This window comes from Medicago sativa, chromosome 5 (genome assembly GCF_051527215.1).
Source record: "Medicago sativa cultivar Bolivia chromosome 5, Bolivia_mono, whole genome shotgun sequence".
NCBI classification, from domain to species: Eukaryota; Viridiplantae; Streptophyta; class Magnoliopsida; order Fabales; family Fabaceae; genus Medicago; species Medicago sativa.
The window spans coordinates 50,116,157-50,139,618 of NC_140753.1; the positions used below are offsets into that span (position 1 = coordinate 50,116,157).

The following is a 23,462-nucleotide window of genomic DNA, read 5'->3' on the forward strand; positions in this document are numbered from 1 at the left end:
CGGTTTTAGGTTTCGGTGGATCCAAATTCCCGCAAAGTGATGTAGTGGTCCACCCGAAAAATTTAAATAATTCAATTATAGATCTATTTTGCGAGCTTTTATACAATTTTATGTCGGTTTTAGGTTTAGGTTGATCCAAATTCCCGCAAAGTGATGTAGTGGTCCACTCGTAAAATTTAAATAATTCAATTATAGGTCTATTTTGCGAGGCTTTAAACAATTTTTCAACGGTTAATTTTAATGGCTCACCCTAGCTTTTTTTTCTAGCTCCGCCACTGGGTATAAACCATCTAATTCTTAGAGAAAAGGCACCTAGTAATCCTAAAGTTTAATCGAGAGGTAACTAAAATTTGACCAAATATTGTTTCCGACGGGCCGAGCAATTGATCCTTAATTAAAACACATTAACCACTTAATTTCATCCACTTGACAATGTAAAAAGTTTAACACCGAAATAAAATTAATTTCTTAAAAATAATTTTAAAGGAAATGCAATGGATGTGGGATCCCTTGGATATTATAAATAGGAGTCTATATTATGTAGCTATTATACCCTGCCTCATTCACTTGCAAATTATCTTTTTTCTTCTCTATACCTTGATATGGATCAAAACGATCTACAACCTCTACCTTTGCTAAGTAGCTTCCTAGGTTCAACTCCACAAAATGAAAGTCATAAATCATGTTTCAATCAAGCTGAGGATGTCACAGTGGCCTTACAAATAGGCCTTCCTAACAATTCAAGTGAATCACCAAATCAAAATGGATTTGTAAATGTACCAAATCAAGTTCCTAACAATTACTGGATACCAACTCAGGAACAGATTCTCATTGGATTCAGTCATTTCTCTTGCCCAGTCTGCCTCAAAACTTTCAATCGTTACAACAACCTTCAGGTGTAGTAATTTTCTTATTTTTTACAACTCAATAGCATAATACTTTATTGTCACATATCAACAAATTAATCAACATAAAAATATAATAAGCTTTTAGCTAAATGCTCATAATCTCTCCAATAAAAAAAAGGTAAATGCTCATAAATTATTTATATTCTCTTTTTCATCACATCTCATGAGATTATCATATTGTATTGATTTTTTCATACAATCCTTGTCAAATCTGGTCAATGAAACTTTAATTGAAGTTCCTAGGGTTTTAGGACATAACAGTTTGTGAAATTGTTGAATTTGCAACACGAACGCAATCGAGGTTTCATCGGTCAGATTTGACAGTGATTCTCTATAATATCAAGGATCGTGATCCTACCACGACCCTTATGGCAATCAATATTTTAAACCTTGGTAGTCGCAAATAAATTAAAAACTTTTATGTCAAAACCTAGATTTCTGATCTTAGGATTTTTTTTGAAACCCTGATTATATTTTCAATTTGGTGATAGATGCATATGTGGGGGCATGGTTCACAGTATCGAAGAGGACCAGACTCGCTAAAAAGAACCCATCCACGACCATTGTTAGACCTACCATGCTATTGTTGTTCAAAGGGATGTAAGAACAACATTGAGCATCCAAGAGCTAAGCCATTGAAGGATTTCAGGACACTGCAGACACATTACAAGAGGAAGCATGGTTCGAAGACGTTTACTTGCCGAAAATGTGGGAAGCCATTGGCAGTGAAAGGTGATTGGAGAACTCATGAGAAAAACTGTGGCAAGCGTTGGCTTTGTATCTGTGGTTCAGATTTCAAACATAAGAGGTCACTTAAGGATCATATCAAAGCATTTGGATTTGGTCATAGCCCTTTTTCTTCTTCATCTGGTGGGATTTAAGGTTTCAATTATCATGATGTTTCTTGTTTGGTTTTTAGTACTATTGAAGGAAAAAAAAGGACGATTATGAGTGGTGTTATTATCAATTTATTTTAAGAAATGTATTTTAATTTCAAGTTATTATCATGGTAAAAATAAAGCTACAATAATATTTGATTTGATTCTAATGGGATTCAATTTCTGCTTCAGAAACATGTGTTAGTTTTGTTCTGTATAATTAAATCTTAAGATAACACTCTTTGAGTCTTGGGATTTCTCACCATGAGATTACTCACACAAACTTTGATTTATCAAAAAACAAAGGTTGACATTGTCTAACAAGAAGTCTTTTCTTTTTTTGACAAAAAGAATTCATTGTTGATAGGTGTTGTAATTAAGTATATATTTCTATGACGTATAACAAAATTAAAACATAAAGATGATTGTAAAATATTTTTCAGTAATTTTTTTGTACTTTTATGTTATTGTTTTAATATGTAACTAATGTTCTCAATTAATTGTTAGTATGTTGTATTAAAGGAACTTATTAATTCTTGTAATTTTTCCTTCTCGACATTACTAAAGATGTGGTGATTCTTGCATGAGAGATTACCTTTCAACCATTTGGAATAATAGCAATTTTGGATATTTATGAGTAATTTACGTCAAGTATACATGTGTATGTATGAAAATGGACAATACAATTTTAACGATTTCTTAATAACCAAGTGTACAATTTTAGATCATTAATATATGATTTAATTTAATTTTCATTAAAAAAACAGTTGTGTAATTATAAAGTTTAACATTAATATCAAATTAGGATAATTGGACATTGACTCTTTTATTTTATACTATACTGCAATCCTTCTAAAAATATATATAATATAAAGTTGGATACAGGTAGACATTTCTAATATAGTTTGCAAATTAATTTCAGAACCTAAACCTTGGATGAAGTCAGACTTGACTAAATTTTTAGTTTATATGAACAAATTGTTATTTCATTTTTGGGTAATCTTTCAGAGTCTGTCAGATTAATCATCACATGCACGTTTCCACTTTTGATAGTAAAACCATGCAAGAGTTTTTAGACAAATTAAGCACCTGCTTCACTAGCTGTATGAGAATATACATAGATAGGTGAGGATTTTACCATTTCTCAGTTTTATTTACAAACACGTTCTCGAGTCATATCATGTGGGATTTTTAACAAATTTTAGATAAATTTTGATATATAATCTTATAATTTTGGTTGAGTCATAAGCCATTCATACAAGGGTCTTGCTAACTTGTGCACTAAAGACACAAGTTAAAGAATATATAATTAAAAGTTTTCCATAAAAAAAAAACAAAATTTTGACATCGAAAAGTTGAATAAAATTGAATCAACAACTTTTGACACAATTATTTCTATTTTAAATTCTTTAGCACATGTTAGCATCACGCCAATCTCGAATATAAATGTATTTTGAATTTAAATGTAAGATAATAAATTATCATTAGTTATCAATATAAAATAATAAATTTAGTTACACCAAAGGTCATGTATTCCTTTTAACTTCTTTTATTTTTCTTTTCCCTTAAATAGTCTGAATTTAGTATGGACCCAACCAGCTCAATATATACATATTACTATGTTTGATTTGGAAAATGCTTGTCTATTAAATGCAGATGAGTAAAAAATTGAAAGTTACTTAGACCACGCTGTAGTCATATATCTTGGGACTTATTTGGGTCAATTCCCAGCCATCCCAGTAGCAAGATGGAGACTTGGTCGGTTCCTAAAGGCTAACATATATAATACTGTATGTCAGGAAAATATTTTTGCTACGCATGTTTTTCTTTTGACGCAAAATTTTTGTTATATTTCGAACCAATTTTTTTCACAAATTAATTCAATTCAAATAAGCATCAAGTGATTGCTGATTTCTCTTTAGGTATCTACCTGTAGTGATTACTTTCAGGAAATTGCCAATCGATAATTAATTATCGTTAGGTAGATGTATGTAAACCGATTTAAAAGTGATTTGAACGTTAATTAACTACCGTCCTATATTTTTTAGATCTTTAAAGACCAATAACTTAATGATTTCAATCCACTTAGATTTTCACATATCTTGGATACAAATGATGAAGAAGAGTTACATGATGAAGTTTAGGAAAACTTGCAACATTTGCCAGGTCCAACTAGATGAATGATTTTGTCTAGCCTTAATTAGAATGAGGGCTAGATCCTCTTGCATACAAATTATACCCCATATTTGTGCCTTTTTTCTACAAATCTTTTATAAAACAGTTTTTTTTTTTTTTAAATGAGAAGCTGCTAGTGCTAGATTTTGAAAAATCTCCAATGCGATGTAAGGGAGAAAGTAGCGAAAACCAATGACAACTTGTAATGGATGATGTGTTACGGATTATGGTCGTCACATTTGAATTAATACAAAATTGCACACATATTAGTGAAATTATTTACAGTATTTTATAATGTATAATAACTTAAGTTAAACTCATTTTCATATATTATGAGATGGTTAAAATAAATATAACAATTACAACTTTATAACACAGCGCAACACGAAAATAACGGATGGAAGGGATAAGAAAAAAATGTCTAATACATTTTTTCTTGCGAACGGCGTTTTGTTTTTTGCCCACCTAACGGTTTGTCACACTCATAAAGGAGTTTTGTAGTCGTACCGGTGTTTTATCATGGCCATAATGGGTGATTCGCTGTGATTTTTCTTCTTGCGGGAATATCGGCATTTTAAATAATGACAACCTATACTTAGTTAGGGTTTCACTTGGGCGGTTGTGTCATGCCTTCAAATTTGATTTTCTTGTGTGGCTCATCTTCTCATTTACCTTTGAGATTCCCTAGCTATCACATAATGTGCAGAGACCGATTCGAACTCTGAATTTTTCATTTTTCGACACTTAAAAGTGTGAGTCCAGCTATTTGGCAAAAAAAAAATCAAACAACTATGACGACATCAATTAGCTCATTTACACCTAAATCTAATTTTGTGTGTGTGAAATTTTATTTAAGAAATCATGATTTTTATCCATAAATTTACGAGCAATCCTTAAATATATTGAAATTTTAAAAAATAATATTGTGTACTCTTTAATAATTTGATGAACTTAATAGGTTAATGAAAGACTCTTTAAGAAAAAAAGTTTAATGACAAACATATATGAAGATCGAACTGACTAACCAATAAGAAATTTGACGATTCCTAAAAAAACAAAATTTGACAAAGAATCTCGTTTAGAAAAGACATAATCGAAAGGAGTGATGTTAAGGTGCACGGCCATTATGTGCAGTTGTTCTCCTGCATGCACCACCACTAAACTTTCTTCTTCCCTTACCGGCAACTCTGCCTGGTAGTGACAGTCGACGACAACTAAAACAACACTCAAAGACATTATGACGGTGACGATGAATACAATGACCACAACGCCGTTGTGGCATGGTAGCAACTAATGTAGTTGTGTAATGACAAGTAAAAACGACAATGTCGACGACAATGAAGAAAACTATGTCAATAACTATATGGAGGCACCAAAACGACGTATATAGTGATAGAGAGAAAGTTTTAGCTTGGAATGAGGGTTTAACCTCTTCTTTAGACGCAAACCCAACTTTCATAAAGTGAAAAATGATAGATTTTTTTTTTTTAGAAGAAAAATGACAAAGTTTTATAATTAAATAAGATAATTTATTAATTAATTGTATCTCACCAATGTGATCAATTTATTACAACAATAGTACATATCATAAAGTTTATTTGCATTAAACTGAAACAGAAAACAAGGACCCTTCCCACCTAGAAGCATCCCTAATATGAACAATTCCAACCACTATGTGTCAAAAACCCTCCAATTGCTGAATGACTCAAAACTTCCTCTTGTGGACACCAACTTGATAATAAACCTCTATTTTTGGTCTCTTCCAAAACTCTTGAGGTAAAACAGCATTTTTACCACTCACAAGATCTGGTCTTATTACCCACAAAAAAAGTTTTTTGACTATTAGCATGTCCCCATGCAAATTCAACTAGTTGGTCATTTGTCATAACAGTGATACTTCCAAAATTGACATAAAAACAACACTATTAGGTTCTTTGCTTGCTAGCCATTCTAAACAATCTGTCTCATCTTTCCAAAGGTTGGAACCAATAGTTCAATTCTTCATCAGTCACATTTATTAAGAGAATATTAATTGGACTAATGGAATAGACTGGAGGTAAATTATTAATGGATGAGAATGCTTCTAAAACGTTGTGTTCTAATGCATCAAAAGTGTTTAAGGTTTCAATTATCATGATGCTTCTTGTTTGTTTTTTAGTACTTTTGAAGGAATAAAATGAAGATTACGGGTGGTGTTATTATCAATTTATTTTAAAGAAATGTATTTTAATTTCACGTTATTATCATGGCAAAAATAGAGGTACAATACAGAAATTAGGCAGGGATCATTGGAGGTATAGTATAATAATATTTGATTTGATTCTAATGGGATTCAATTTCTGCTTCAGAAACATGTGTTAGTTTTGTTCTGTATAATTAAATCTTAAGATAACACTCTTTTGAGTCTTGGGATTTCTCACCATGAGATTACTCACATAAACTTTGATTTATCAAAAAACAAAGGTTGACATTGTCTGACAAGAAATCTTTTCTTTTTTTGACAAAAAGAAGTCATTGTTGATAGGTGTTATAATTAAGTATATATTTATATGACGTATAACAAAATTAAAACATAAAGATGATTGTAAAATATTTTTCAGTAATTTTTTTGTACATTGATGTTATTGTTTTAATATATAACTAATTTTCTCAATTAATTGTTAGTGTGTTGTGGAAAAATAAACAAAATATATATATAAAGGAACTTATTAATTCTTGTAATTTTTCCTTCTCGGCATTACTAAAGATGTGGTGATTCTTGCATGAGAGATTACCATTCAACCATTTGGAATAATAGCAATTTTGGATATTTATGAGTAATTTACGTCAAGTATACATGTGTATGTATGAAAATGGACATACAATTTTAACGACTTCTTAATAACCAAGTGTACAATTTTAGATCATTAAGATATGATTTAATTTAATTTTCATTAAAAAAACAGTTGTGTATTAATAAGTTTAACATTAATATCAAATTAGGATAATTGGATATTGACTCTTTTATTTTTAGAGCAATGTTATATATCAAGAAAGATTTTATCAAGAAAGATTCAAGAATGACATGGCAGAATAATCACCCTTAGATTTTATTAAGAAATTGTCCTGAAATTAATGTTAGCCAATAAAATCTCAGCCTGGCCGGAAATCATGGGGTGGTGCGGAAATCATGGGGTGGTGGGATTGAAATCTAAGGGTGATTATTCTGTCATATCATTCTTGAATCTTTCTTGATATCTAGCATTTTCCTTATTTTTATACTATAGATTATGTTACGTCAGAAGTTATAAATTCTCACACTACAATCCTTCTAAAAATAGATATAATATAAAGTTGGATACAGGTAGACATTTCTAATATAGTTGCAAATTAATTTCAGAACCTAAACCTTGGGATGAAGTGAGACTTGACTAGATATTTTTTAGTTTATATGAACAATTTGTTATTTCATTTTGGGTAATCTTTCAGAGTCTGTCAGATTAATCAACACATGCATGTTTCCACTCTTGATAGTAAAACCATGTACGAGTTTTTAGACAAATTAAGCACCTGCTTTGCTAGCTGTATGAGAATATACATAGATAGGTGAGGATTTACCATTTCTCAGTTTTATTTACAAATACATTCTCAAGTTATATCATGTGGAATTTTTTAACACCCCGTCTTATGCTTAAAAACATATGAAGCGTTGTGATTCAGGTGACCCAACAAATTTTAGATAAATTTTGATAAATATTATGCTTATAATATTTGTTGAGTCTTAGCCTATTCTTCTGCTAACCTGTACTCTAAAAGCAAAAGTTAAAAAAATCTAAAATTAGAAATTTTCAATGAAAAAATAAAATTTTAACATAAAAAAGCTGAATAAAATTAAATGCAAGACAAATATTTTTATTTTAAATTCTTTAGCATGTGCCCTTGAAGCACATGTTAGCATCACGCCAATCTCGCATACAAATGTATTTTGAATTTATTTGTAAGATAATAAATTATGAGAGCTCATAAATTATTATTAGTTGTCAATGTAAAATAATTGATATAGTTACACACCCAACGCCATGTATTTTTTTACCTTCTTTTATTTTTCTTTTCTCTTAAATAGTCTGAATTTAGTATGGACCCAACCAGCTCAATATATACATATTACTATGTTTGATTTGGAAAATGCTTGTCTATTAAATGCAGATGAGTAAAAAATTGAAAGTTACTTAGACCACGCTTTGTAGTCATATATCTTGGGACTTATTTGGGTCAATTCTCAGCCATCCCAGTAGCAAGATGGAGACTTGGTCAGTTCCTAAAGGCTAGCATAATACTGTATGTCGGGAAAATATTTTTGTTACGCATATGTTTTTCTTTTGACGCAAAATTAAAAAGTTGTCATATAACAGTGACAACTTTATAACACGACACAACGAAAATAAGGGATAGAAGGAATAAGGGACACGACTGACTTATTATCATCTCTCATTCTAATCCACTTTTTCTATTGAACGGCGTTTTGTTTTTTGCCCACCTAAAGGTTTGTCACACTCAACGGAGTTCCACGGTCATATCGGTGTTTTATCATGGCCGTAATGAGTGATTCACTACCATTTTTCTTCTCGCGGGAGTATCAGTGTTTTAAATAATGACAACCTTTACTTAGCTAGGGTTTCACTTTGGGGTGATTGTGTCACGCCTTCAAATTTGATTTTCTTGTGTGGTTCATCTTTTCCTTTACACCTTCGAGATTCCCTAGCTATCACATAACGTTCTAGATGGGAAATTTTCAAGCAGTTAACACGCCTTTTCCACAACCTCATTTGAGGGTAAAGAATTTGGAGAATAATTTGGTTCGTCACCGATGGGAACGATGTGATGTAGTTTCATTAAATGTTTGGGTCATGCTAGTTGAGGACAATCGTTCTATACGTGCTCATTTATGAGCATAGGAACAGACGATGTGCACGTTCTTTGGGAGAGGCGAGTGAAGGCGTGGTTAAACATGAAATATAGGTGTGTAAGGTTGTAGCAGGTGGGGCTAAAAGCAACTCAAGTTTTGTTTAAAATGGCACTAATCAAAGACCAAATTAAGGTTATATATTTACGTGCAATAATTAGTGAAGGAATCAGGGCCGTTCCTATGAAATAGGAGGCTTAACTCTCTTTTTAGAATAGACCCACAGTAAAATAAAAATGCAACTTTTTTGTGTAGCTAAACTTCATCAAAAAATTAGAATCAGAAGAACTTCTAAACATGAAACAAAAAAAAAAATAAAGTGAAAGAGAGGTGAAATTTACCTAACAGTGTCGTTTGGATTTTCCACTCTTTCGTTGTGGGAAAGGGCAAATGAATGGTTTATGCGAAAAAGAAATTATTGTTGTGATTCTGTTAATGAAATAGCTTTCCAAATTGACTGATTAAGTGATAATATAAAGTGGAGGTGGTTTGATAGCATCATATTTATGTCTAGAAAGGAGAACTAGAGTCTAGAAAAACTCAAACGTGTACCGAAGAAAGAAAAAAAGTAACATAATTTTTTTATTTACATGGGGTGTGGGTATTAGACTTAATTTTTTTTTTTTTTTTTTTGAGTGAGATAGCTTTTGAAGGTCCGGCTTAGTTGAGCTGCTTGTGCAACCCCAAGACCGGGCCCGGAAGGAATACATGATCATCACTTTTAATAGGTTTGTAACAAATACTTCACATATAGAAACGACTATACAACCTCTACATCACATGTTATCATATGTGGGAAGGGAAATGCAATGGATATTGATCATGAATGTAAGTCTACTTAAGTAAAATACTTTTATTCATAGGAATTGACTCACTTAAAAGAATACCTTGAACACTATAACAAGAATAATGATCTAACACTCAATCTAACACAAATATTTCATTGAATAAAATATATGAATGTGAATCTCATCAAGTTAAAGTGGGACAGGGAGAGGTATGGTTTGTGTTAGCTTGAGACCTTAGAGTGTTTTTTCTTTAAGGTAACGGATTCGATTTTCTTCAGTGTCGATTTAAAGTGAAACGGAAAGAGAGATGAATAGAAGGTGTTAATAGCAATTTTTATATATCCTAGTAACAAGTATGAAGCAGTTTTTGAAATTCTGTTTTAATATTAGAAAACTTGTCCTGTTATTTGACAAGATTGGAAATTCTTTTTCAAACATCAAGAAAGTAGAAACTAATCTAAAACATATAGTTCTAATTAACGTTGTAATAAACAACTTACTTGTTGATTATGTAGAGTGGAATAATATTTAATAATATTTTGTTGATTCTTTTATGTTTATTTTTTAAAATATGTTATTTATGATTAAATAATTTTACAATTAAAATTATAACAAAAAGTCTTACAAGTACATCTTAGTTGGTATTTATAAGGACAATAATGTGTTGAGACCGGTTCGAACTCCAAATTTTACATTTTTCGACACTTAAAAGTGTGAGTCCAATTATTTGACAAAAAAAAAAAAAATCAAACAACTATGACGGCATCAATTAGCTCATTATTAAACCTAAATCTAATTTTGTGTGTGAAATCTATTTTAAGAAATCATGATTTTTATTCCTAAATTTACGAGCAATCCTTAAATATATTGAAATTTTAAAAATATTACCATGTACGTCTTTTTTTAGTAATTTGATGAGGGAGCTTCTATGGTGTAGTCAGACAACTGACTTTTTTGAAAAAGTTAATTTTGATTTTAATGTTTGATTCATTTTTAAATTGTTGATTACTGATTAATGATCAATAGTAATTCATCTAGTAATGCTTGAAACATCTTGGACTTACATGTACTATTTTATTGTCGGAATCTTTAACATGCAAACAGAGTTAATGATATTATGTGATAGTCTTAAGTGTTACACTTTGTGGGGTGTTACGCTTATAACAAGGTAGGATAAAATTAGATTAAGTGTAGTCTTGTTAATCTGATGAATTGATGATACTATGAGGACTGAACTTTTGATGATATTGTACAAACAGTGGGATGTTACTCATTACATTTTTGATGTTATAATGTTAACTTCACCAAAAAAGTCATTTTCATGACTTCACCGTAGAATTTTCCATTTGATGAACCTAATAGGTTAATGATAGACTCTTTAAGGAAAAATAAGTTTAATGACAAACATATTTGAAGATCAAACTGACTAACCAATAAAAGATTTAACGATTCTTACAAAAAACAAATTTGACGAAGAATCTCGTTTAGAAAAGACATATTCAAAAAAAGTGATGCTAAGGTGCAAAACTATTAAGCACAGTTGTTCTCTTGCATGCACTATCACTAAACTTTCTTCTTCCCTTACCGGAATGCCTAGTAATGACAGTCGACAACAACACTCAAAGACAATGATGACAACGATGGTGAATACAATTACCACAACGCCGTTGTGGCATGGTAACAACTAATGTAGTTATGTGGTGACAAGTAAAAACGACAACGTCGACAACAATGAAGAAAACTACATCAATAACTACGGAGGCACTAAAATGACATATATAGTGGTAGAGAGGAAGTTTTAGCTTGGAATTGAGATGTTTGTGACAACACTCACATTGCTATGCAGTGCGAAAGAAATTTGGCACAATTTGCATATAGCAACAATCAGTGTGGAATTTTATGTGCTGCATGGAAAGGAAGTTGTGCAAATTTGCGGTCATAAATTGAAAATCGATTAAAACAGTAAAAGTTGATTGAACCCATAACTTATAAATTGATTGAAACCCTGAGACCATCTCCCATACATATGTCCATTGCTACATTTTCACTTCTTCTTTCCTTTTCCTTCTTCAGTGATTTTCCTTCTTGTTTTGTTTTCTTTGTTTTAATTTCACAAGTAACTCTTCACACCTTCAAATTTTGATATATAATTTATGGGGCAAATTTGGAAATTTATGGGGCAAAATTTATAGTGTAAATTTATGGAGCAAATTTGGAAATTGGTTAGCTGGATTTCCAGGATTTTGGTTGTTGGAAATTGCCTATTTTACTTTGTTCTATTTGTTAAGGTTCGAACTTCTTTTTGGTCATTTTATTTTAGGCAGAAACAACAACAAAAATTGCTATATATCTATTAAGCACAACAATATCTACAAAAAAAGTTACATGCATTAAACCGAAACAACAAACTGGGATCAAATTGGGATAGGATAATTCTTCCCATCTAGAAACCTCCGATTTGTGAGAGGAATTTCCAAAATATAAATTTAAAAGGTTATAATGATTAGAAGCGACTCGCTTCCGTTGTAGTCGTCGTAGTCTTTTAGCGGCCTTCCTACACGCACGCGCCCGCCAGAATGCCACAATATCCAACAAAGACCGTAATTACATAGATAACAGCTCCTCCCTAGATATCTTTCAATAAAAGAATGTAATGTTTGACTATTGAAAAAATGTAACAATTGTGTCTATTCAGATTTTTGGATCGCTTTGGTATCGTATCAGATCGTGGATTGGTGTGTTTGGAGTATATACTGATAATATTTGTGAACATTTTCAACAATTTACTCATTATACAGGTCATTCGAAGACTCGTTGTTCGTTCTTACAATTATTATGGCTTCTTTGCATTTGGCTGGTGTGGAATGAGCGAAACAATAGACTGTGCAATAACACTGAAACATCTATTGAACAACTCTTAGATAAAGTTAAATTTCATTCGTTGTGGTGGTTAAAAGCTAAAATAAAACCACTTTTCTGTACGGTTCTCAGAATTGGTGGTCGAACCCTTTACTTTGTCTGGGTATCGACTGACCTCCCTCTTGTATATGTACTGTGTAACTGTTTACTTGTCGGGTTGGATCCTCTAGTACACCTTGTACTGAGGACTTTCCAACGTCGTCGTTAATATAATTCCATTTTGATTTCTTAAAAAAAAAAAACAATTGTGTCTATTCAAGAAGAAATTATACCTAACAATTGTTTATCTTCACCGTAAGGACATAAGTTTCTATATAAATAGAGACACTTTGAAGGAAGAAAATTGTAGAATACAATCACATTCTCATGAGTCAAAATTCTGTGAAAATAATACTAAATTATTCTTTCTTTTCTCTAGTTCACTAGGGAAACTGACAAAATTTTATTTTGTAAACTACCATTGAATTGATAATATGCTTGTTATAAATGTGCAATTCACGTCAAGGATTCCAAAGTATCTTGAAAGAGGTTTGCATGTACACCCTTTTGTATTCGATTGTCATAAACTAGTGGAGGTGAATCAAACCTAATGCACTTTTCATCATGTTTATTTTCATGTTCTTCTTGTTCAAGTTTTGCAGCTGTCCCTCACACAGGATCTTACACAATTTTATTACTATTAATAAGACATTATAGAATCAAATTGACACACCACAACATTCATGAAAGTGTATTGGAGACTAATATGAACATTTTTATCAATCTAGATTCGAATATTAATTCAAATATATTGTAAGAGTCTAACCTCTTCTTTAGACCCAACTTCCATCAAATGAAAAATGATAAATATTTTTTTTAGAAGAAAAATGACAAAGTTTTATAAATAAGATATTTTATTAATTGTATCTCACTAATGTGATCAACTTATTACAACAATATGTAACCAAAAAAAGAAAGAAAAAAAAACTTATTACAACAATACATATCATAAAGTTTATTTGCATTAAACTGAAACAGCAAACAAGGACCCTTCCCACCTAGAAGTATCCCTATCCATACCGATAGAATTAATAGAATAGAACCCACACATAAACATAACAACACACTACGAAAGCAACATTTTGGAAATTTATGACACACTACGAAAGTAACATTTTGGAAATTTATGACAATAGTAGCACGTGACGAATCATGTTGTCCAAATTCACCAATGAAGATCCAAATGCCCCATAAGCAGAATCATGTGCCAATTCTTTCAACTTCAAAGCTTTCTCTTTCATTTCTTTACCCTTTTCTCCATCCATCATTTCCCTCACAAGACCCTCAATCTTATCCCTCTTAGCATCTTCAATCTCTAAACCAATCCCCCATTCATTACAACAAAATCTACAATTAGTTTGTTGTTCAGCAAAGAAAGGCCAACATATCATTGGAACACCACCACACACACTTTCCAACGTTGAATTCCAACCACTATGTGTCAAAAACCCTCCAATTGATGAATGACTCAAAACTTCCTCTTGTGGACACCAACTTGATAATAAACCTCTATTTTTGGTCTCTTCCAAAAACTCTTGAGGTAAAACAGCATTTTTACCCCTCACAAGATCTGGTCTTATCACCCACAAAAAAGATTTTTTACTATTAGCAAGACCCCATGCAAATTCAACTAATTGGTCATTTGTCATAACAGTGATACTTCCAAAATTGACATAAACAACACTATTAGGTTCTTTGCTTGCTAGCCATTCTAAACAATCTGTCTCATCTTTCCAAAGGTTGGATCCAATAGAGTTCAATTCTTCATCAGTCACATTTTTTAAGAGAAAATTTATTGGACCAATTGAATAAACCGGAGGTAAATTATTAATGAATGAAAATGCTTCTAAAACGTTGTGTTCTAATGCATCAAATGTGTTTAAAATTATTGCAGAAGCTTTTAGAGCTCTTTGACATTCACCTAATGCGAAATTAAGCATAATATCATTTGGATCTGTGGTTCTTATGAAAGTTGGGATGTCTCTTAGTCTGATTTCTTTTATGCCTGGTACCCAATCAATTGTAGTCTCCAAATACCCATTTGTTAAATAACTTGAATCTGCATGTCAAACACACAAAATCCATTAGAAATAATATGATAGAACAACTATTTTTTTTTATATAACTTTATGATACAACACTATGTGTAATGTTACAATTCATATCAAAATTTATCGGGAAAGGAACATGTTAAATAAAATAATTTAAAAGATTAACATGTAGAGAAAAAAATTATAAATGCTATCGTTACGATAAAATAAGATAAAGAATTGCACCAAAAAAATAAACCCTTGCTGTACTTTTTTTTAGATTAAAAACACTTGCGGGTAAAAATGTTGCGCTTTTTTTTTTCGGTGGTGATATATTTTTTTTTGGTGGTGAAAATGTTGTACTTTTTTAATTTGACTGAAAAAATTGTAATTTTTTTTATTGAGACAGAAACGGTTGTACTTTATCAATGCATAATCTTTATCAATACCTAACTTCTGGAACGGCTTAAATGTCCTGTCAGTTGTACCTCTTGTGCAATCAAAAAGACTACTATTTCTAATTTTCAATCCCCTCTTTTGTTTAATATCTAGCGGATGTATTGAATTGAGAATTTAAAGGATTTTAAAAGACTTTTATAATAAAAAAGTTTAGTGGTATTCAATTAAGACTTTTATAAAATGTAAGCAAATTTAATGGTATTCAATTAAGACAATCATGATTTTTTTATCAAGGCAACAAAATCCGTTGGTATTCAATTGAGATTTCTCATGGCTTATGAATTGTCTATAGATTTTAATTGATTCTTTTGTATAATAGATTTTGTGAGACTTTTTAGTTAAAAATACACATGACATGCTCATTCAACAATCTTACAAAAAAAACCTTGAGACTTTTTGAGACATCTATATTTTTGTTTTCTCTTTCCACACTCATAGCCTCTTCTTATTATTTTTGTATTTCATTTCACTATTAATATTACAGATTCATGTGTGAAGTTTTTTCAAGTCAATTTGTTTTTCTAATTTATTATGATTATTTGGATTTTTTTTAGCAAATATTTTTTGTTGTTATTATTTTACCATACATTAACAAGGAAAGCAACGTTATGTTATTTTGTTGTTAACCATCTTACAATTTGATAATTGTTCTCATTCACTCTTGTAATATTGGATTTTTCTTAAGAATTTCTATCTTAAAATCTCATAAATCCTTTGAAATCTTAAAAGTTTGTTATAAATCCATTAAAATCCTGATTTAAAAATCTTGATTGTAAAAAGTCCTTTGAATAAAGTCTTTTAAAATCCATCAAAATCAATATAATCACACAAAGTCTTTTAAAATTATTCTTTTTTCCAAAAGAGTCTTTTAAAATCTCAATCCAATACATCCCCTTAGTATTACTTTAAATAGTTCCACACAATGCAAAACAATTTTACAGAATTATCATACTAATTATTGGGTGCTAATTACCACTATGACAATTATATAGTGGAGTATGATGAATTCGTGAGTGATATAAGTTACATTAATTTAGGTTTTTTTACATATTAATTAATTTGAGGATAGAATTGAAGTACAATAAATCATAATATATTATATTAAAAACATAAAATGATATTTATTTTGGAAACATTTTTCTTTTACTAATGTGATAGTCAATATGAGACCGACAAAGTTGCAATATGCAAGCAAAAAATAATCCTATTATGGAAAGTCTATATTAGGCGGTTTGCCTTATATGGTATAAGAATATAGATAAATTTTATGTACCTTTGAGTGGTGTTAAGCCCTTTTCAATTAACTGACGAAACTGCATGTAACACATGAAGCCACAAGCACTAGTGGTCCAAAAAAGCACAGCAGGTATATTAAGTTCTTCAGCAGCATCTATAGTAAAACTCATAACACCATCACCAATAATACAAGTAACAGGAGGGGTGTCTATAGCATTATTAAGTTTTGATATAAGTTTTTTAAAGTGAGGAAGGCAAGTTTTACTAGTGGACTCACACAAGGAAGGAATATCCTGTGTTGCATCCACATCGGACTCAGGTAGACCATCAGGAATGGTTTCAAAACGAAAAGAGGGTAGACCATCTAGAGAATTAGGGCCTCTAGCTTTAAGAAGACGTTTGTGATTGTATTCAGTGTTAACAAAGGTGACATGAAAATTACTTTTGAAATGAAGAAGTTTTGCTAGTTTAAGCATTGGGTTTATGTGACCTTGTGCTGGAAATGGAACACACACAACATGAGGCTTGTTCTCTTTTTTCCCTAAAGAACCCATATTGTGTTTTAGTTCTTTACAATGTAATGATATACCAAGGAGTTGCTTGGTGGTGTGAGTTTTATCTTTCCCACTACAACTTTATTTTATAGATGATATGAGAGAGTGGTGGTTGATAGATTTTTTCTTCCACACGTGGTTGTAATCATAAGTTAATAATAAATATCATATTTTTTTTAGGGGAATGAATATTATATTTTTTTTTTTTGGTCAAGATGAATATTATATTTTTATTAATTCTTTATGAGTTTAATTGATAGGTAATATAAAATAATATTACATATTGTCCAATGATATTTCATCACATAATATTCGTGGAGACTCTTATAATATCAAATACGGTGTCTTTGATTTTTAAATGTACTTTTGAAATATATGTAAATTATCACATATAAAAACGATGAGAGATTTTTTTTTTTGAAGATATATGAGAGAAATAAAGATAAAATACAATTCTACTACATTTTAAAATGTATGTAAATTATCATATATAAAAACTATGAGAGAAATAAAGATAAAATACAATTCTAATGGGACGAAGGTAAATTGATTTATCTATGAGTTCGAGTCCATGTTGATGTTTCTATAATTTTAACTATATATATACTAGTGTTTAAGCAAGCACTTTGTATCCGTTTGTCACGTCTTTTTATTGCACTAATGAGATTAGCCACGTTAAAAAGGATTTTTTTTTATTTTTTAATGATACCAACAATAAACATTATTATACACTTAACAAAAACAATAAACACTATTATTGGAAATTTTGTTTAAAGGTATAATTTGGATAATGAAAAATTCAGCCCAAAATTCCTTATTCTCTTTATACATAGTATAGGTGAGATCAACATAAGGATTCTCATAATGTCCCTCCTATTGTTGTAGATTGGTTCTATTTTAATGAGATTAAACTAATTTTTGAATTGATAATTTAAATAAAAATAATAAAATGGTTTAAATGTAGTGGTAAAATTAGAAAGGAAAAATGCATCATAGAATGACCGTATTACCTTTTTTCTTACAAAAATAAACGTATTCATTCATTAAAATTGATATAGTACATCGATACAATACAAATTCATATTTGCTAAAAAAAATGATGAATGTGTGAACAAACTCGCAACATCCATGTTAATAACATAAAACAACACAGTACATATGTCTACAAGTATGACTATATTCAAGTCTTCAGAATACTCATGCATCTTGATATGCAACGTGATAAAGTTAAAGTCATTGATTGAATCTGTATTTCGTCAAAGGTAATCTTTCAACCTGAATCAAATAAACACCACATTAAGAGGAGGAATAAAAAACACACTACACAAAGACGAAAAATAAAAACTAACATTGTCGTGCAAAAGACGACGAAATCACAAAAACAAACGAAAGAAGACTGAAAATATGTGGAAATCACTTATTTAACTGAAAAAGAAAGGAAAACAATTCGAAAAGGTGATTTTATGTCAAAATTGACTATAAATGAGCGCTCTTCCACATATAAAGAAAAGAAAGGAGGTGACACCTAGGGTTTGAGAAAGAGGACTGAGAGAAAGAAAAAAACTTGATATATATATATATATATATATATATATATATATATATATATATATATATATATATAGACACACACACACGTGATTCAAGTGCCGCCCTCTTTGTGGTTCATTTTCATAACACGTAGCTTAATTATGGGTTCCTCTATTTTCTTTTTATTTATTATTTATATTTTTACCAACTTCTTGTTTTTTCATTTATTTTCTTTCTTCATGTCACCTGAGCTCCTCCAATCCCTTTGTCCTGGCTTTTCCGCCACATATATTCTGATTTTTTTTTGTCAAGTAGCCTAGCGGTTAAAGAAATTCACATTAAATGTGAAATAGTGGGATGTTCGGGGTTCGAACCTCGGCCCCTGCATACATAATGCATTATATATCTCTTACTAAGTGAGCTAAGCTCACGAGGACCATATATTCTGATTTTTAAATAATACAACTCAATTATATACAAATAAATATACATATACAATGAATTTACACTATCAAATTGTACAAATAAAATTTACACCGTCAAATAAATAATTAACTATGTATTCTACAAGTGATATTCTAGACCAGAAAATGAAACCAATAAATCTCTCTAGAAAATCTCAAGTCATAACCATACAAACTAATGGGGGTGAACCACTCATAAAAGAGACAATGAGAACCTTAATTATCACCCATTGTTTTGCAGGCTAATGTAAACGAGAGATGGATCTAACAACTTTATGTCTTTTTAAAATACAATTTACACTTGACACAAGGAGGTTCCTTTAAAAGTTAACATCTTCATTTGACGTTTATTACGTAACTGTCTTCCAACAACTGACAACTTAATCAAGAGAAACTATTTTGGCTTGGATTTCCTTCTTGGTTAATGTAGTACAAGCATCACAATTAATATTTAGGGACACTCTTTTTTCAACATCATCTTTAACACACATTCTTTTATTAGATGCAATCAATGTATTACCCAAAAATTTAAGTGGAATCCATTTTTAAGGTGTGAGACCAACCATAATTTAAGTCGATAAAAAAGTGAGTATTAAAGTGAGTGTTAATAGCACTACTCTAATACTTAATAGTGTATATCTTATGGATCGTTATTCATAAAGGATATGCAAGGAATAAATTTTCTTGCGTCTAATTTACGCACATAAAATGTAATTTATCACCATTCAATTTATTTTCTCATTTATTTTAAATGATGAAATATCACACTTTACTATTATTTTATGCAGATTACATATATAAGATGATCCAATCGAAAATACTGGTATTTGCTTTTTTTTTTAAGGGAAAATATTAGTATTTGCTAGTTAAGGGAATGACTAGGGAAGCAATGATGGGAAATATAAAAGAAAATCATATGATTGCTATTCTCGGTTTTTATGCTTTTAATCTTTTTTTTTGTCACGAGTCGCGTGGCATATGCTAGACGCCTAGACCTCAAACCACTCTTGACGATGTACGTATTTGTGAATGTGATTAAGCACGTGGCTGTGGAAAAATACTTCAATGAATACATGATTTTGAACAGAAGATTTGATTGCACACATATATACATGGACCCGAACACATTAAGGTACTAAAGATGAAAATAATATATTAGAAAATAATGTATTTGTGAGTATTAATATTTTGTGCTTAAAATCCTTGTGACCAACCAAGATTTGTGACAGTATGTATGATATGAATTTTTTTTTATGAGTTTTCTTACTCTCTTGGTGCGTGTATAAATTATCCATAAATGTATGTCTGAGCTTCCATGAAGTGTTTCAGATCTATAGGTAACACCGCCCTCAATCCATTTTCGTCCGAACACATGCACCCATTGAACTCACTATCACTAACTTAAAAATTTTGGGTCCTACAATATCTTCCACCACACATCAACGTGAATACCTGTTATTTAAAAATTAATTATTGATTTATTAAGATGTGACAAGAGCATGGTTACTTATTTTTATTTTATTTTTGAGAGGACAACATTGTTACTTCTATCTTTTTTTTTATAGAAAGGAAATTAGAACTAGCCAGCACCTCTAGGGGAACAACCTCCTCTCGAGGGACCAAAGCATCAAGCAAATAAGGAAAGTCCCAACCGTTCAAGATAGGGTGTCTTAACTTCAAAATTTATGAAGGAAAGGTTTGTAGGCAATTCATGCTGGCCAATCAAAGCAAGTCAGAATTTGTCTTAATAAAAATTCTTCAAGGCATCATAAGTGAGAAATCCCACTTGTCTGAATCGGTTGAATAATCATTAAGTATTGGGTCATACTTCCCTGCCTCTTTGTGGGACAGGATTGTCTCCAGTAAGTTTTTCTCCTGTTTTCTCCTGTGAACAAATCTCTGCCCTTCATTCAATTTAATGACAAATCAATGGCCAGAAATAAAAACTCTTAAATTGTGTGTCCTTTTGGTGAACAAGTCTGGTTTTGTGTCAGTTTTCTCCTTTTCTTCTTCCTTTTTATCCACCACCAGCACCATACATCACAATCAAACCAACTACTAATAATCCAATGGAACCATCAATTTTTATTTTCTCTAGTTGATTGACAAATCGTAGAAATTGAAAGTTAGACTAAAACTTTTGCAGAATCACATTTCTATTGCAGATTTACAGGCAGGGTCTTAATATAATAACAACAAACATTATTGCAAATTGCAATGACAATAGCAGCCTCAAGGATAGCATATTTGGAAGTGGTGTATGATTAATGGTGGTACTGACGGCAACGGCGACTGAAGAGCACAAAACGGCGACGACAACGGCGACTGAAGAGCACAAAACGGCGACAGAGACTGAAGCGCCACCTGATGATGACTAATGGAGCAACATAGATGGAGTTTGGTTGTTGTTATTGGAGAAGATGAAGCAGTACAGATGCAAAGACGTGAAAAGGGAAGGAAGGGAGTTGACCTGACCCAAAAGGACACACAATTTAAGAGTTTTTATTTCTGGCCATTGATTTGTCATTAAATTGAATGAAGGGCAGAGATTTGTTCACAGGAGAAAACAGGAGAAAAACTTACTGGAGACAATCCTCTCCCCCTCTTTGTAAAAGTTGTCGGCAATTTTGTCGGCAATTTTTAAGAGAGTAATCCTTCTGTCTGGGCTTAACCGTCGAATTTGAGTTGCACGTGGTTCTTAAAGAAATCTCACGTCATCCGGTCATAAATATAAACAAATAGTGTGTGTGACCCAATACTTATATTTAATAGTCCACATACATCATTTATTCAATGAACCTAAAAAGTGAATTTTTGCTTATATTTGTGACCGGAGGGTGTACATTTAGTTAGTGAATTAGTTAAATAGTGTGAAACTCAATAAATAAAAGTAGATTAGTGAAATAATAATAATAATAATAATAATAATAATAATAATAATAATAATAATAATAATAATAATAATAAGGGAAATGTTAACTTGTGCCTTTGGGACATAAGTTAAGAATGCAAATGTAGAATGTTTTTCTTAAAACTTGTGAATTCAATGTCTTAAAAGTTGCAAAAGTTATACTTTCAATGCAAAATTTATTTTTTAATTTCCATTTTAAGCTTCTTAACTTGTGCCCTAAGGGCACAAGTTAACATGACCCTAATAATAATAATAATAATAATAATAATAATAATAATAATAATAATAATAATAATAATAATAATAATAATAATAATAATAAATGTTTAATATTTATTTTAAAATGACAATTATTTTGATATAGGTGGAGCCAGACTAAAAAGTTTAGGATGACCACCATCAACATATAACGTCTTCATCATTTTGAATATCATCGGTCTTCCTCTTGAAAAACGAATCAATTTCTTGACTTTTCATTTTAACTTTTAAGTTGTAAAGAAACAAATATATCAAAATGATATATAATTGTAACTGACGAACAGAGAGGAAGGAGACGACAAAGAGAAGAAGATGAGCATCGTGAGAGGGGTGATAGAGAGATGGAGGGTGTCACACCGACGGGCGACGATGTGATGTAGTGAAAGTGATGGAGTCGGCAGAGAGAAAGAGTGAGCATCATCGTTTCATGAAAAGTGAGGATGACAACCTTTTAAATTTCATATTAACCTAGTGTGTTTGGATGAGGTAATTTGGAAATTTTAAAGAATTTAAAATTCTAGGCAGTTTACCTCAACTTTCATTACTTGATTCCAACAATCAAGTTTACTTGCCTCAACTTAAGTTTTAGGGTCAGTGTTAGTGGAAATATACAAAAAAAAATGACAATGAGGGTTAGAAAAATTATGAAAAGACATGTATTTGAATATAGGAGACAAAGATGAATGATGTGTATGCTTGCAAGTATGATGGTGCATTCTTAACTCTAGAAGAATTTCTGCTGAGGAGTTAGTTAGAAATGGAATTAGATGGTGCATGAGATAATGGAATAAATGGATTGTTAGTAGGGAAAGGAGCATGAGGTGGATCATATATAATAGCAAGTTGAAATATTGGTGAAGGAGAAGTTTGATAAGGAAACTAAACCCAATCTGAGGTAATGGACAAAGAAGACTTTGGATATATTCTTAAAATATAACATTTATGAAAATGAATATTTCTCGAGTGTAAAACTAAGAGAATAAAGCCTTTGACACCTGACTTGTATCCTAAGAAAACAAAATTCTGGCTCTAGGATCCAATTTGGTTTCATGACTTTGTAAAGTATAAGCATAAGAGAGAGAACAAAAAACTTTGAAAAATGATTTTTCATGTATATTATCATGGAGTAACTAAAAAGGAGACTTATTTTGTAAAAGAGGTGTGATGATTCTATTGCTGAGAAAAACTGCATGAAGAACAACATATATATGACCAAAAAGACATAGATAACTTAAATTGAAAAGGTAAAATTCTCCCAACATTAAGAATATGTAGGGCTGGAAATGAGTCGAGTCGAGTCGAACTCGGCTGAGCTCGGCTCGACTCAATAAAAATTGTTTCAGCTCGAAACTTGACTCGAGTTCGAAACGA

General features: G+C 30.9%; 2 protein-coding genes across 2 annotated transcripts; one reads left to right on the top strand and one right to left on the bottom strand.

The window, feature by feature from the left end:
- Nucleotides 1-566: 566 nt before the first annotated feature.
- On the top strand, nt 567-1,981 carry LOC146922721 (protein TRANSPARENT TESTA 1-like). Its single transcript, XM_085715518.1, has 2 exons — nt 567-896; nt 1,400-1,981. The coding sequence occupies exons 1-2, from the start codon at nt 603-605 to the stop codon at nt 1,787-1,789; spliced, it is 684 nt and encodes a 227-aa protein (XP_085571644.1). The 5' UTR covers nt 567-602; the 3' UTR covers nt 1,790-1,981.
- Nucleotides 1,982-13,485: 11,504 nt separating this feature from the next.
- Nucleotides 13,486-16,993, bottom strand: LOC146922722 (7-deoxyloganetin glucosyltransferase-like). The gene is made up of 2 exons (XM_085715519.1): nt 16,412-16,993; nt 13,486-14,708 (listed from the first exon to the last, which is right to left on the bottom strand). Exons 1-2 carry the CDS (start codon nt 16,926-16,928, stop codon nt 13,774-13,776), a joined length of 1,452 nt encoding a protein of 483 aa, XP_085571645.1. The 5' UTR covers nt 16,929-16,993; the 3' UTR covers nt 13,486-13,773.
- Nucleotides 16,994-23,462: the final 6,469 nt, after the last annotated feature.

Bases quoted from the DNA above. Each gene is read 5' to 3' on its own strand.
- LOC146922722 (XM_085715519.1), bottom strand. From the start codon at position 16,928: ATGGGTTCTTTAGGGAAAAAAGAGAACAAGCCTCATGTTGTGTGTGTT. The intron at 14,709-16,411 runs GTACATAAAATT...TTTGACATGCAG, and splicing joins GGGCTTAACACCACTCAAAG to ATTCAAGTTATTTAACAAAT.
- LOC146922721 (XM_085715518.1), top strand. From the start codon at position 603: ATGGATCAAAACGATCTACAACCTCTACCTTTGCTAAGTAGCTTCCTA. The intron at 897-1,399 runs GTGTAGTAATTT...ATTTGGTGATAG, and splicing joins ATCGTTACAACAACCTTCAG to ATGCATATGTGGGGGCATGG.